Source organism: Thamnophis sirtalis, unplaced genomic scaffold, assembly GCF_051295495.1.
Source record: "Thamnophis sirtalis isolate CommonGarterSnake01/CBP01778 unplaced genomic scaffold, rThaSir2_p1.2 scaffold_5, whole genome shotgun sequence".
NCBI lineage: Eukaryota > Metazoa > Chordata > Lepidosauria > Squamata > Natricidae > Thamnophis > Thamnophis sirtalis.
In genome coordinates, this window is record NW_028261385.1 from 128,686,837 (window position 1) to 128,702,317 (window position 15,481).

General features: G+C 39.3%; 1 protein-coding gene across 1 annotated transcript in view; it reads right to left on the bottom strand.

The window, feature by feature from the left end:
- PLCB1 (phospholipase C beta 1) overlaps positions 1-15,481 on the bottom strand; it is a 474,251-nt gene that overhangs the window by 146,462 nt on the left and 312,308 nt on the right. The window contains exon 9 of the mRNA XM_087716872.1: positions 12,508-12,674. Within this exon, the coding sequence (XP_087572998.1) occupies positions 12,508-12,674 (167 nt within the window). The remainder of the gene's footprint in view (positions 1-12,507; positions 12,675-15,481) is intronic.

The window sequence follows — 15,481 nt, forward strand, 5'->3', positions numbered from 1 at the left end:
TGGAACTGGCTTGCCACCCATGTGACCAGATGGGAGTGGCTTGCCACCCATGTGACCGGATATGAAATTATGAATTAGTACTTAGGTCGGTCCAAGTAGCTATTCAGAAACTCTGGCATCGAAGCATGCAAGTCTTAAAGCTGTCAAGTTACAAGACCCTTGCACCCCTAACCCTTTAAAAAAAAACTAGGGGTCTTCAAACCTGACAGCTTTAAGACTTGTGGACTTCAACTCCCAGAATTCCTCCTCCAGTCACGTTGGCTCAGGAACTCTGGCATTGAAGCATGCAAGCCTTAAAGCTGTCAAGTTACAAGATCCTTGCACCCCTAACCCTTTAGCAGTGGTGGGTTTCAAAAAAATTTGGAACCTCTTCTGTAGGTGTGGCCTGCTTTCCAGGTCCACTGGTGGAACCTCTTCTAACCAGTCCAGTAGATTTGATGAACCAGTTCTACTGAATAGTTCTACCCACCTCTGAATAGAAACATCCATTAATAGGATACCTCTAGTGTTTAATATACAAATTAACTTGGCAAAATTATAATTATTAAATGCATACTGTTAAAATACTGTTTCCAATATAAAAATAAACTGAATCTACAGTACTTATGAAATATAAAAATGCAGTTAAAAACTCACACTCTAAAAAGCATATAATAATTGTATATTTGATGTCCCTTTGTTACATTATTTTCTCCACTGAGCATCTGAAAATCCCATTGGCACCTAGATTGTCTCTACATTCTTCTGTATGAGGCTGAAATACTGCTTATGTTTTCTGGGTGAGGGAATTATATTTGACCTTTTTTTTGTGCACCAAAAGGAATTCAATGCTTTTAGAGCAAAGGGCTACCAATGAAAAGCCATTTTGTCTCTGTCTCTTTAGCAGTAACAAAAATGAAATGGATCTCTGCGGGTCTGTGCAGACGTCCAGATATGAAGGGCAACACTGATGTGGTGTCGACTGTCACACACCTGTACCTATCAGAAACTTCTTAAAGATGCTGTATATCTTTTCCTGGAATGGTAATGAGCCCGGCCAGTTTAAATAGGCTGTGCAGATTCTTAATCACATTTTATTTTTCAAGTCTGGATCTCTTCACAGCTCTAAAATAAACACATTATCAGAAACAAATGAAATCACAGAGAAAATGTAGTTTTAGCACTGTGCTGATGCTGCCTGTCACCAGCCTAGAATGCAGAACTTGTGACAATTTAAACTGGAGGAGAAGGCAAAGGTTGCTGAACAAAAGGTAGAAACGAATCTAAAAAATAGCACTGTGACATATGCAAAGAAGACTATGGCACTGAGAGGAAATAGGAAGCTCTTTCTATAAAATGTTTGCTCTATCTCTGTCTATTATTTTTGTGTTAAGTCTTTTTCCTCACTACGAAATGATGTTTCAATCGCTAGGATTTTTCGGCATAAAAGATGCTCTGTTCTGTCAGCCTCTTCCTTTATTATTTGCCTATCTTCAGACGATCAGAGGGTCTCTCAAGTTATATAAGAGCAGCTCAAGCAAAACCTGAAAGGTTTCGCCCTGGTTGTTCTCTGGGATGCCAACAAAAGCTCTCAGTATCATTTTATCTTTTGATACCAATCAAAACTATTCAAGTCGAGACTCTGACAGATGTCCAGGCAGACTATTCCTATGAACATACCCTGTCTTTTCAAAACAGAATATCTTCTTTTTGCATATAACATGTTTTCAAAAGCATTCATATTTAACATCAGAAAGATATATTATTTTTCTGAGAGAGGGATGCATCAAAAGACTATGGATGCTTTTAAATCACAGGCCAATTAGAATTCTTCAGAATTCTGGCTACACTTGTGAACAGGCAATGTAATAATCAATGCACGTATCTTTCTAATTGTCTCACCCATGTTTCAATATATAGATGCCTGAATCTGCAATACGTTTACTGTTGACCAAACCAGGTACCTTGGCTTGTTTACCTCCCAAAAGCCTGAAGTTTTGGTTTCTGAAACCAAAAGTGAAGGTTTTGGTTTCTGACCCTGGATTGTTCTAAGTGGGATGCATCAAAGCAAGACAGTAAATGAACTGGGGATGGAGAGATCTGGGATTTGAGGACAAGGATAATGCTCACTTTCTGCTACAAAACCTGACTTAATATCTTATCTGAACTCAGCTGATGCACCTTTTGATGCTTCAATTAGCATTAATTTCAACCAAATAAAAAAAAATGTTTACATATTTTCCAATTGCAATTGCAATTCAGCTGATTGCACAAGTTACCTTCTTTTTAGCAATAAATAATGAGATGATGAGATTATTAATGTCTCCTGGGAGACCATACCAGAAAGAACAAACAACAACATTTTTTTTGCGGAATAAAATCCTTTCATGATCTGGTGTGGAAGTGTTAAATAAAGACAAAAAACTAGAAGGAACTTTAAGATACAAATAGAAATGAATTCAATCCACAATTGTTTGGTTTGCCAGGCCCTGTAAGGAATAATCTATATGTTTGTTAATAATGCATACTCACTTCTATACATGGTATTCGCATTACACCTTGCCCTGTCCAACCATAAAAAGGTAAATAAGGTCCTTGACTTATTACCATAAGGGAGCCCCAAATTTGTTGCTAAGTGAGACAGTTGTCAAGTGAGCATTACTGCATTTTATGACCATTCTTGCCACAGATAAGAGAATCACTGCAGTTATTAAGTTAGTAACAAGGTTGTCATGTGAATTTGGCTTGCCCATTGACTTTGCTTGCCAGAAGGTCGCAAAAGGAGATGACATGACCTTGGGGTACTGCTATAACTGTCATAAGTATGAGTCAATGGCCAAGTGTCTGAATTTTAGACAGGTGACCATGGGGAAGCTGCAATGATTGTAAGTGTGAATATCAGTCATAAGTCACTTTTTTCAGTGCTGTTGTAACTTTCAACGGCCACTAAATGAACTGTTACAAGTCAAGCATTAGAAACCTAGTATCCTCCTCCAGATTTACTACCATAAAGGAATTGATGGAAGTGATCACTCACTTCTGCAGCTATGATACTGACTGCTATATCTGCTAGATAGCTCATGGTGAAAGGCCCTGCCAAGAATATTTCTTAGGACACTGTTGGGACAGAAGAGAGCCAATATTTAAACACAGACTGAAATAAAATAATCTGCTAGGGTGAATGCCCTGCACTTCATCCTCACTAGTAATCCCCACATTTTTGTCCTGATCAATGAAAAAAGCAAAGTTCCAAAATGGTAGTGAATCCAAGGCTATGCTCCTTCTTCCCAGGTCCACAGAGAATTGTTTTGTAAACTATTGTTGGTCTAATGAAATGCTTGTGGGTCAGTAATTTAGAAAATCCTTCACAATCTGCTATTTCCGAGGCATGACTACAGCAGCTAAAATAAGAATAAACTAAATAATAAATTAGCCAGTTTGGTCTAGTGGTCATGGCAACAAGCTAGAAACCAAGAAATTATGAGTTCTAGTCCCACCTCAGGCATGGCCTAGGGCTAGTTGCTCTCTCTTAGCCCAATCCACCCCAAAGGGTGGTTGTTGCGAGGAAAATAGGAGGAGAAAGGAGGTATGTTCACTGCCTTGAGTTATTTATAAAAATAATAAAGGTAGGATTAAAAAAACCCTTAAATAAATAGGTTTCAAGAGCAGGGTGATATTCAAGTGATGGCTGAGTGGTATATCACAATGACAGTAATCCTAGAGCCATCACCCCATCCTGTCCTCTTAAGATGGTGCTTCAAATTTTAATGTCCTCTATTTTATCAACAGCTATTACTGACATAGGTTACTGGCTATTTTAAAGTTAGTCATTTAAAAAAAGCAAATTTAAAAAATTATTTGCAGAAATGCCTTTCCTTCTAGAGATGCTGTTGAATAAGCATAAACATGTCATTTTGAGAAAACAGTTCTATTAGTGATGATGTGATCCTTCCTTAAACAAAATCTCCAAGTTAAACTCTGTGGTGATTGGCACTGGTATCTGGCCCATTAAAGGAGGACCTGTAGGATAATTCTTTCTTTCTTCTTCCATTCTAGATTTCTGAAGCTATCTATTTAAATGACAGAGTCATCTTTGAGCCACATACCTCGAGACAGAGAGAGAGAGAGAGAGAGAGAGAGAGAGAGAGAGAGAGAGAGAGAGAGAGAGAGAGAGAGAGAGAGAGTATCTGTAGACCCCTATCTGAAGTAGATATGTATCTCAGTGGATTTTGTCTACCTGAACGAAAAAAGCTAGGCCCATGACCTTGATGATCTAGTGCAGACATTACATACCTGAGGGAAAGGGACCAGCCATTGTGACCTCACACTGATGTTACCTGCCTGAAGGAAGGACATTGGCTCTTAACATCACATTGATGCTATTTGCTAGAAGAAGTCTGACTTACATAGCAGAAACAAAAAGGTCTTCTTTCTTTTTTGCATAAAATGGACATTTTATTATAGTCTTAAAACTAGGAGTCAAATGTAAATAGCAATAGCAATAGCAGTAGACTTATATACCGCTTCATAGGCCTTTCAGGCCTCTCTAAGCGGTTTACAGAGAGTCAGCATATTGCCCCCAACAATCTGGGTCCTCATTTTACCCACCTCGGAAGGATGGAAGGCTGAGTCAACCCTGAGCCGGTTGATAAATATTCTTTATATCCTTGGAATAAGCATTGGGAAGTCATTCCTTGTATACATTTGTGTTTTCCTTTCTTTTTCTTTAGATCTTTTCACACTTTTACTCTTATTCTCTTTTTATCCTCTTGTTAGTTTCTCTTGTTAGCAGTTGTTTTATGTGTATTCTTATAAAATATACTAAAATGAGAAACAGAGGGGTCTTGCGTTATCAAAAGTAAAGAGAAAAACTGTTTTTTATTGCCTATCTTTCCAGAAAGATATTCGGTTCAAATAACAAATAAGCTGCAATGAAAATTAAGGAAAATGTTCCATTTCTAGCCAGATATGTCATATTTATTTTCCTTTTGCTAGAAAATAGGGCATTGGGCCATGATGTTGGATGATCCCACTTTGGAGTTTTCATTATATGTTACTTCATTGCAGCTAAGAGTTTTCTGTTGCTTTGAATTTATTTTTAAGTTGCTTTTTCATTATTATTTAAAGTCGTGTGTTGAATGGGTAGCTATAGAAATGTAAATGATAAATGAAAACGGGTGGCAATCTTCTCCAAGCTGCCTTCCAGAGATGTTAGCATCTCATTTAGAATGTGCCAAGTTATGAAATGTTTCTTCCACAGGGATCAAAGGAAAGGAAAGAGATAACGTTCTCAATCAAGGAACTTCATGAAAACAGCTGTAAGAATCAAGATTTGTACAGGTGAGAAGGGAGGCACTAATCTCCTGTCTGAACAGAAGACATTGTACTTCAGTGAGGAAAAAGCAAAATCTCTTATCATTTCAGTTGGAAAATCCAGCCTTAATCTCTACCCTTTCAAAATGCAGCTAGCGGTAAAAAGGAACAAATCTGCCCATCAAAAATACTAAAGCTAGGCTTGCCTATTTCTGTAGCATGAACTACAAATCTCTTGCTATTTGTTAACTCATAGCACAGATGTTTCATTTTATATTTCAAACTTATCTTCTTGATCTTTTTAATTAACTAATGTGAAGTGCTTTAGCTCCTAGCTATTTGAGAACTGCTACATAAACAGTCACGAGGATTTCAAGTTACAATAAAAGCTTTCATTAAACTCCTAAGTTAACCTCATTAACAGGGACACTTGGTGTAAAGAAATGGAAGTCAATTTATTATCTATTGATACAGAAAGTATTCAAAGATTAAATCTAGTGATAACAAATAACTCTGAGCATTGCAATGGGCCGAGAATAGGTTCCCCTTTCTTCCTTCGTAATAAACTGAACACTTGGAGAGCATTCATGTCAAGCATTAATTCTAGGCTTCCAACAGGACGTGGGAAACTCTTACTTTTATGACTTCTCAAGTCAAGGTTATTGGAGCTCATATGATCTTTATAAAATGAATTTAAGATATATATGTGTGTGTGTGTGTGTGTGTGTGTTTGATTTGTGCTGATAAATAAATAAAGGGAGACTAGTATAGATCTATTTCAAGCTATTTAGCTCTCATCAGCTAGCCATACCCTTACTGGGATTTGAACCTGTGCTGTATTGCATCTTAGGCAAATGTCTTAGCCATTATGCCACAGGTCTCCTCCTTATCAGCTGAAGCCAGGGAAGAAGGTATATATTTAGTGTCACAACCCCTGGTAAGCCCCAATTATGGGAGGAAGCTGATAAGGAGGAGACCTGTGGCATAATGGCTAAGACATTTGCCTAAGATGCAATACAGCACAGGTTCAAATCCCAGTAAGGGTATGGCTAGCTGATGAGAGCTAAATAGCTTGAAATAGATCTATACTAGTCTCCCTTTATTTATTTATCAGCACAAATAAAACACAAATATAACAAAGGCAACAGTAAAAATATTGGGTTTCTGTTGTGATGGACTCTTGTGACGAGCCGATTGACAGATGATGGAAGCAGTTAGCTTCCTCCCATAATTGGGGCTTACCAGACATACATATATGAAAAATGGATCAGCTTAGCAGCCATCTACTTGAAAAAAGAAGAGAGAATGCAGGAATGTAAGCCCTTGTTTCGTGCCATTTTTATCCCAATATATAGGATCGTGTGAATAGAAATTCCTCCCTCATGCGGTAAGCTCTAAAGCACAGCAATATTTTCCAATTGCTTGGTGAATCAATTAGTAAAAGAATCAATAAGTAACACAGGAAGTAAAACAAGAAAATACAGTAAAAATAGCAAAGGAAAATAGATGATTATCTCACGCCTGGACTATTGTAATGCGCTCCACGTGGGGCTACCCTTGAAGAGCATTTGGAAGCTTTAACCAGTGCAGAGGGTGTCGGCGCAGGCAGTTCTTGAAGCCCCTAGGATGTCCCATGTTACACCACTACTCTGTGGGCTGCACTGGCTGTCGGTTTGTTTCCAGGTGCAATTTAAGGTGTCGGTGATTATCTTTAAAGCCCCACATAGCATGGATCCAGGTTACTTGAGGAACCTTCACTCTCCCCACTCAGACTGGCCCACCCACCTGTGCTTGCAGAGAAGGAATACTGTGGGCCCCGTCAGTCAAGAAATTTTGACTGACAGAGTCCAAGAGAAGAGTCTTCTCTGCCATGGCCTCAGCCTTTTGGAATATTCTCACCCTGAGGTGAGAATGGCTCCTACTCTTCTGCCCTTTGAGGAGACTTAGCTCTGCCAGATGGCTTGAGGCGCTAATGGGGGAACATCACATTGGGGATGGTTGTTGAATTAAAAGGCATTTTCAGCACTTTTCCCTTATGTCTCCTTTGGTTCTGCCCTGCAAGTTGTACTTTCATGGAGTCCTCAGTTACTATGAAGCATGACTTGCTTGAGATGAAGTTTACATCAAATACTGTATTGAAAATAGTGCTGCATTATTAAAGTATATACCAAGTGTAAAAGAAGGGCTCCCATGCTTTGTACTTCTGCTAGTGTGGCCTACTGTCAAGAAAAGAGGCATACCGTATTTTTTGGAGTATAAGACACATCTTTTTCCCTCAAAAAAGAGGGTGAAAATCTGGGTGTGTCTTATACACTGAATACAGTATTTTTTGCTTCTTGAAACCCCACCCCCTTTGCAAAAATGGGCATGCATAGCCTTTAGGAGGCTTACAGAGTGTTCCTGAGGGATGGGAAGGGCAAAAATGAACGAAAAATGGGCCATTTTTTGCACGTTTTTGCTCCTCCAGTTCCTAGAAGCACTCTATAAGCCTCCTAAAGGCTATGCATGCCCCACCTTTTTAATTTTTTTTACAAAAAACAGGCTTGTTTTCATGAAAAACGGGTCATTTTGGGGAGGACTGCAGAGTGCAAAAACTGGGTTTTTTAAAATTTGCCTCTTCAAATCTTGGTGCGTCTTATACTCTGAAAAATACGGTATCCCTCTGGATGCAGTCCCGTCCCCCCCCCCCCCAAGCAAGTGCTTCATATCCTTTCACAAATGGAGATTTATAAGAGTGTGGCCAATCTCTGTATAAATTAACGTTATTTCAACAGAGAAAATATAAGGATTAAATGAAGATTGAGATAGTAACACAGCTCAGTCTGGGTGTGTAATGCTGACTTGCCTCTTTAGAAATGAATTTTAACAAAAAAATGCTTCCGGAGTATAAATGCTTAGTTCGGATAGCTACAGATTCAAATATATAATTCAATTAAGTCACATTTTTCACTGCTACTTTAACTTTGAATGGTAGCTAAATGAAGTGTTGTGGTCTAATGTAAATAACTCCTTTGTTGAATCATCTGATGAACACTCAGAATCCTCTGAAATAACAGATTGCATCAGTTTAGAAGAGATGGAACAGGAAGATCATGTTCCCTTAAGAAGAAATGTTTAGATTTATTACTAAGCCTGCAAAGGATTTTCATTCAGTATCACCAATTGACTTATCTTATATTCCTGGGGAGGGTTCAGCACAACACTGAAATTTAAGTAATGGCCAAATTTATTATTTTGTTAGACTTCCAGCAGGTGCCCTCACCTCTCATTTATGCTGATTCAACAAAGCTTCATCACAGGCAGGTCATTTAAATTAAGGGATTATCCCTTTTGATTTGCCTAACTTTTTACTTGGAAAACACAGGAAACTAATGTCTTTTCTAGATCTTTTCTTAAAAGGTAGATAATCAACAAAGGAAAAACAATACTAATCAAGGAGAGAAGCAACCTAGAACTAAGGAGAACTTTCCTGACAGAACAATTAATCAGTTGAATGACTTGCTTTCAGAAGTTGTGAATGCCCCAACACTGGAACTTTTTAAGAAGAGATTGGATAAGCATTTGTCTGAAATGGTGTAGGGTTTCCTGCCTGAGCAGGAAATATTCAACTGTCTGAGCAGGGGTTGGACTTCTAGGAGACCTCCAACCTTCCAACTCTGTTATTCTGTATGAAGTTGTGTGCCCTACACAGTAGATACTTATTTCTACTCAATTATATAGCCCACACCATAACTTGGATGTTAGGAGGATTTTTCCTTCCAACTGAGAAGCAGAATCAAAACTGCTTTTTCTTAGTAGATGCACCATTGAAAGTGTACACTCATTTTCATCTGTGCTTTTAAAAATAATTACCCAGAAGATTAAAACAATTGGTGCACATAAAGATATAAATATAAACTAAAATAATATCTTAAATAGAGAAGACTAAAAGTTGAAAGTTGTACCATTGTACAGCAAGGTAGGAAAAGATAGCTCCATGTAATTAGGCCCGTACAATTCTTCACCTGATATGTGGTTGAAATACAGTGTCCAGCAACTCTAGCTAGCACCTGATTCTCAGTCCTGTACTGGAATATGAATTAACTGAGATTCAATGCCTTAAAAAGGGAAAGGTTCCCCTTGCACGTATGTGCTAATCGTTCCCAACTTTAGCGCGTGGTGCTCATCTCTGTTTCAAAGCTGAAGAGCCAGTGCTGTCTGAAGACATCTCTGTGGTCAGGTGGCCGGCATGACTAAACGCTAAAGGCGTACGGAGCACTGTTACCTTCCCACCAAAGGTGGTCCCTATTTTTCTACTTGCATTTTTACATGCTTTCGAGCTGCTAGGTTGGCAGAGGCTGGGACAAGTAACAGGAGCTCCCTCCGTTAGGCGGCACTAGGGATTCGAACTGCTAAACTGCCAACCTTCTGATCGACAAGCTCAGCATCTTAGCCTCTGAGCCACCACATCCCTTTATAGCAGGTTTGCGAACAATATTTGGATTGGAAGTTATAGCTCATTATATAGCTCATATTCAAAAGTTATTCTTCAAACGTGAATAGATTATCATCAACTATACAATTCCAACATACATACTGCTCTCGTCTTTGCTCCATTGCCATATGAAAATTCCAAGAGAAATTTGTACCATGACCTGTTATTTTGATTAGCATACACAGGTCTTTTAATCTGTTTTTGCCAACACCAGAAATTATGTGTACAATACTTTCATCAGAATATGCCCCATTGTGCATATATGTGGGATAAAATAAAGCCTTGGCAATAGCTGACATTTCAATAGATAGCTACGTTAAAGCCACAATAAATTATTCTACTTCACCTTGGTCTTGCTCACAGGGAGTTTATGCAGAAAGCTTTAAAAATATTGAAGCTTTTGTTTATCGATATTCCAAGGACTTTGTAACAGTTCAGCTGCATTACTTAATGATTTTTTTAAAAAAAAAAGTATATGGATTTCTTTACTGGTTTATAATTACACTCCACATACACACCCCATCACCTCTGGTGGGCATTTAAGGCAGCTTACAAAATTTCAAAACCAAAACAAAATAGAAAAAGTTTAAATCCAGGTTGAAAAATAACAACAAAATAAATACTAAAACCATCTAAAACGCGAGGCCCTGGATGTTTATCAATTTCTTAAACATTGGGAGAAGAGGGGAGCAAACACCATTCCCCATAATTTCCAGTCATGCTGTTCTAGTAAGAAGAAGAATCTGTAGTAGGAAAGCAGCTCAGTCTTGGGGGGTAGGCTAGGAGGGAGGGGGAAAAAAGGAAGCTTTTACTTTTAAAATTGGTTTATCTAAGAGAGGGGCAGAGAGGCACTTTACTGCTAGTGAAAGAGATCAGAAAGCCAGTTTGGTGCGGTGATTAAGGCATCACACTATAAACCTGGAGTTCTATATATTCCTGCTGGTTGACCTTCACCATGACTCCCTCAAGGAAGGAGTCAATAACAAACCACTTCTTTTTAAAAAAACAAAAAACTTGCCTATCAAACTGCAGGGACTACTAAAGGCAGTCACCAGGAATCAGTACAGGAAGGGAGGGAGGGAGGGAGAGAGTGGGGGAGGGAAAGGGAATATCTAAACGTAATCTTAATCTTAACTTCCAAATCTTAATCTTAACTTCCAAATTTAATGAAGCCCTTTTTAGGACTTGATAAAAAATTCAACCATTTGTTGGGAAGTTAAGATGTTCCGGGAGAAACATAAACACATGTAAATTCCCACTTTAGTTCTAAAATTAAGACATTTTGGCTCAGTAGATCTCAAAAACTAAAGTTGAATTACCCTTTTGTTAATTGGCTCCCTTTCAATGATGTTTCCTCTCCCACACCTAATCAGCCTGTGCGCCTCTATACTATTGTCATGGAATCGTTTCAAAAGCAAGGAAGCCTGCAAAATACTCTTAATGAAAATAAAACCGGAATCCTGCATAACATTATGTTAAAACACCAGGCTTTTGCAATGCATATGCTTAACTGAATGTAAGAGTAGAATCTGGCAGAAAGAATCTGTAGAAGCGTGCATAAATGCACCTGTATGCCTTATGTCCCTGTCCTAATGTCCCCATTTATTTCTACCCATTTCCTGTGTTCTTATTCATGTTTATTCTTAATCCTGTTACCTTGTACGTGAGTGACAAACTAAATAATTAAAATAAAAAGAAAGCCCAGCTATGGCCAATAAAATGATTACTGATTTCCCAAAAAGAATGCCTTTCCCAGGAGATGATGGAATGCAGTTCTATCTGATCAGAAGCCCACTTAGCATAACTACAGGTAGTCCTTGACATATGACCACAGTTGATCCTAACATTTCCATTGCTAACCAAGGAGTTATGAAGTGAGGGTTGCCCCATTTTATAACTCTTCTTTGCCACAGTTGTTAAGCATGTCAATTGTTAAGAGAATCACGTGGTTGTTAAGCAAATCTGGCTTCTCCCATTGACTTTGCTTGTTAGAAGCAGCTGGGAAGGTTACAAACAGTGACCTGTTTGTCATAAATACATGCCAGTTGCCAAGTGCCAGAATTTTGACTGTGTGACACCGGGGACACTGCAACGGTTGTATGTAAAATGGTTGTTAAGTCCTCTTTTTCAGCGCAGGTGTAACTTTGGATGAATGGTTGTAAATCGAAAACTACCTGTACCATCTCACCAGTACAGGGGAGACTGTACTAAAACCACCACTGGGATTATCAAGCAACAGAAATCTTTTTCTGCAACTCAATGATATAAGGATGGTTTTCTAGATCAGTGTTTCCCAACCTTGGCAACTTGAAGATGTCTGGACTTCAACTCCCAGAATTCCCCAGCCAGCGAATGCTGGCTGGGGAATTCTGGGAGTTGAAGTCCAGACATCTTCAAGTTGCCAAGGTTGGGAAACACTGTTCTAGATTAACACCCCCCCCCTCCCACATGCAGTATGCTCCCACATGCAGTTTTCAAATTCTAGTAAATTAATTATTGTCCTGGTGATTACATTTACATTACCCTGAATAATCCGTCCTATGGAGTGAAAAGCAACAGGGAAGCTTAACTTGCTTTGTTCGCTCAACAAATGTATTTAATCTGTAACTACTGAAAAATCTAAAGTAGGCAATGCTAATAATGTCATTGAATATGAACTGGTATGTGCCACAAGGCATATCTGTCCACTGTAGTTGCTTGGAGCCAGAACTGTAATATAGAAGAAAATGACAAATACTGACCTTTCTTTGCCAAACTATTATTGGGTTCATATTTTTCAATCAGCTGTTGAACCTGTTCCTGCTTCAGGTGCGGATAGAGGATTTCATTTAACCGTGGGTCTCGCTGCTTGAAGTTTATAAATTCCATCATCTGGTCAACGGTTAGATACAGTCTGCTCTTTGCCCCTCTGATAAAAAGAAAAACCATGAAAACATTAAAAAAAGAAGAAAAGAAAAGGAATGTGAGCAAGCATCCTACATATCTCCTTCTGTTATGTTTCCTGAATGAGTTAATACACACGAGAACAGACGAGAAATGCATAGGCTCACACCGATAATGGACTAGCTGTTTAATTATATTCCATTTTATTGAGCTTCATGTAACTTCCTCCTCTCTCCCACGTTTTATTAAGACTGGAAGGGATGGAGAACACTGCCAAAGATGGTAAGTCTATACCTTGAGGACTATATCTAAGCCAGGGGTGGGTTTCAGGCGGTTCGTGGCGGTCCCCACGAACCGGTTGGTCGGCGAACCCGGAAGTAAGTAACTTCCGGGAACGGCGAAGGGCCCACCCGCCCGCGTTTCTTACCCGGTTTTGATGAGTTCTGCACTTCCACGCATGTGCAGGACGCATACAGCGCCTGCGCGATCCTCCAGGAGCAGCTGGAGCATCGCACAGACGCTAGTACGCATGCATGCACTGCGCTTGTGCACGAGGACGCCGCTGGCCCCGTTCCAACTGAACCGGTTGGAACGGGGCGAGAAACCCACCCCTGATCTAAGCCTGAAGCTACAATGCAAAAAAGGTTGAGAGGCTGAATAGTTACTCTTAATTTTACTGGATCTAAAGTAAGTGTTGTTCCTGAACATCTGAAGCAATTCGGGAGCGGGCACTGGTTGGAACCCTGACAATCTGCCTTCACTGTCTTGCTTATAGAAAACATAAAATAGAATCACAAAAATCACCCTCCTTGTCCCTTTACAATCCAATCAGAATGTAAAAGAAACTAAAAAACTCCCATCAGAGATAAATTATCAGCAAATAGCCTGAGCCTGTAAAGATGAAGTAAGGAAAGCTAAGGCTCATAATGAAGAAAGGCTTGCCACAAAAGTAAAAACAACAAAAAAGCTTCTTCCAACATGTTAAAAACAAGAAAAAGGTTATGGTCCATTGCTGGGAGAAAGTGGCAAGAAGGTGACAAGCAACAGGGAGAAAGCAGAACTATTTAACTCATTTTTTGCCTTTATACAAAGGGATAAAACAGTCCAACCTATCAAAAACAGCACCACAAAAATCAGATTAGGAACACAAATTGAAATAGGTAAGAAAATGGTAAGTGAGCACCTATCTACCCTAGACGAATATAAATCATAAGGACCGGAAGGATTACACCCCAGGGTTCTGAAGGAATTGGCAGACAATATCTCAGAACCACTGAACTATATCTTTCAGAGATCCTGGAGCACCGGGGAACTGCCAGAGGACTGGAAAACAGCTGATGTGGTTACCCTTGTCAAAAAAAGAAAAAAAATAGATCCAGGAAACTATCAGCCTGACCTCAATACCAGAGAAGATTCTGGAAAAGATATCAAGCAATGAATTAGTGAACACCTAGAAGTAAACAAAGTAATAGCCAAAAGCCAAAATGAGTTTGTCAAAAACAGATCATGCCAGACTAATCTTATTGCATTCTTCGACAAAGTGACAAAATTAGTGGACCAGAGGAATGCCATCGATATAATATACTTGGACTTCAGCAAGGGATTTGATAAAATAGACCATAACCTACTACTAGATAAAGTAGAAAAATGTGGGTTAGACAGCATCACCACCATATGGATTTGTAACTGGCTGAGCAACCTCACTCAACGTGTAGTCCTCAATGGAACTGCATCTACATGGAGGGAAGTATGCAGTGGAGTACCCCAAGGCTCTGTTTTAGGCCCAGTACTCAACATCTTCATCAATGATTTGGATGAGAGAATAAATGGGGAACTCATCAAATTTTCAGATGACACCAAGCTGGCAGGAATAGCCAACACTCCAGAAGACAGGCTTAAGATACAGAAGGATCTTGACAAACTTGAACATTGGACACTATCTAATAAAATGAAATTCAATGATGAAAAGAGTAAGGTTCTACATTTAGGCAAGAAAAACGAAATGCACAGGTACAGTATAGGTGGTACCTTGCTCAATAGTAGTAACTGTGAGCGGGATCTTGGAGTCCTAGTAGACAACCATTTAAATATGAGCCAGCAGTGTTCAGCAGCTGCCAAAAAAGCCAACATAGTTGGGATAGAATCAAGATCACGTGAAGTGTTAATACCACTTTATAATGCCTTGGTAAGGCCACACTTGGAATACTGCATTCAGTTTTGGTCACCACGATGTAGAAAAGATGCTGAGACTCTAGAAAGAGTGCAGAGACCAGCAACAAAGAGGATTAGGGGACTGTAGACTAAAACATATGAAGAACGATAAGAACTGGGTATGTCTAGTTTAGTGAAAAGAAGGACTAGGGGAGACATGATAGCAGTGTTCTAATATCTCAGGGGTTTCCACAAAGAAGAGGGAGTCAAACTATTCTCCAAGGCACCTGAGGGAAGCAAGATAAGAAGCAATGGGTGGAAACTGATGAAGGAGAGAAGCAGCTTAGAACTAAGGAGAAATTTCCTGACAGTTAGAACAATTAATCAGTGGAACAGCTTGCCTCCGGAAGTTGTGAATGGCCCAACACTGGAAGTCTTTAAGAAGATGTTGGACAGCCATTTGTCTGAAACGGTATAGGGTTCCTGTCTAGGCAGGGCGTTGGACTAGAAGACCTCCAAGGTCCCTTCCAACTCTGCAATTGTATTAAATTACATGTTATGATTTCTTTGTTTCTCTGGGGCTCATGCATCCAAGTGAAAGGCATTGGAAAAAGCACAACTTAATTGGGCACACATGAATCTCCCCAAATTTTAATCTTAAAAAGGTACAGAAAATCTCAA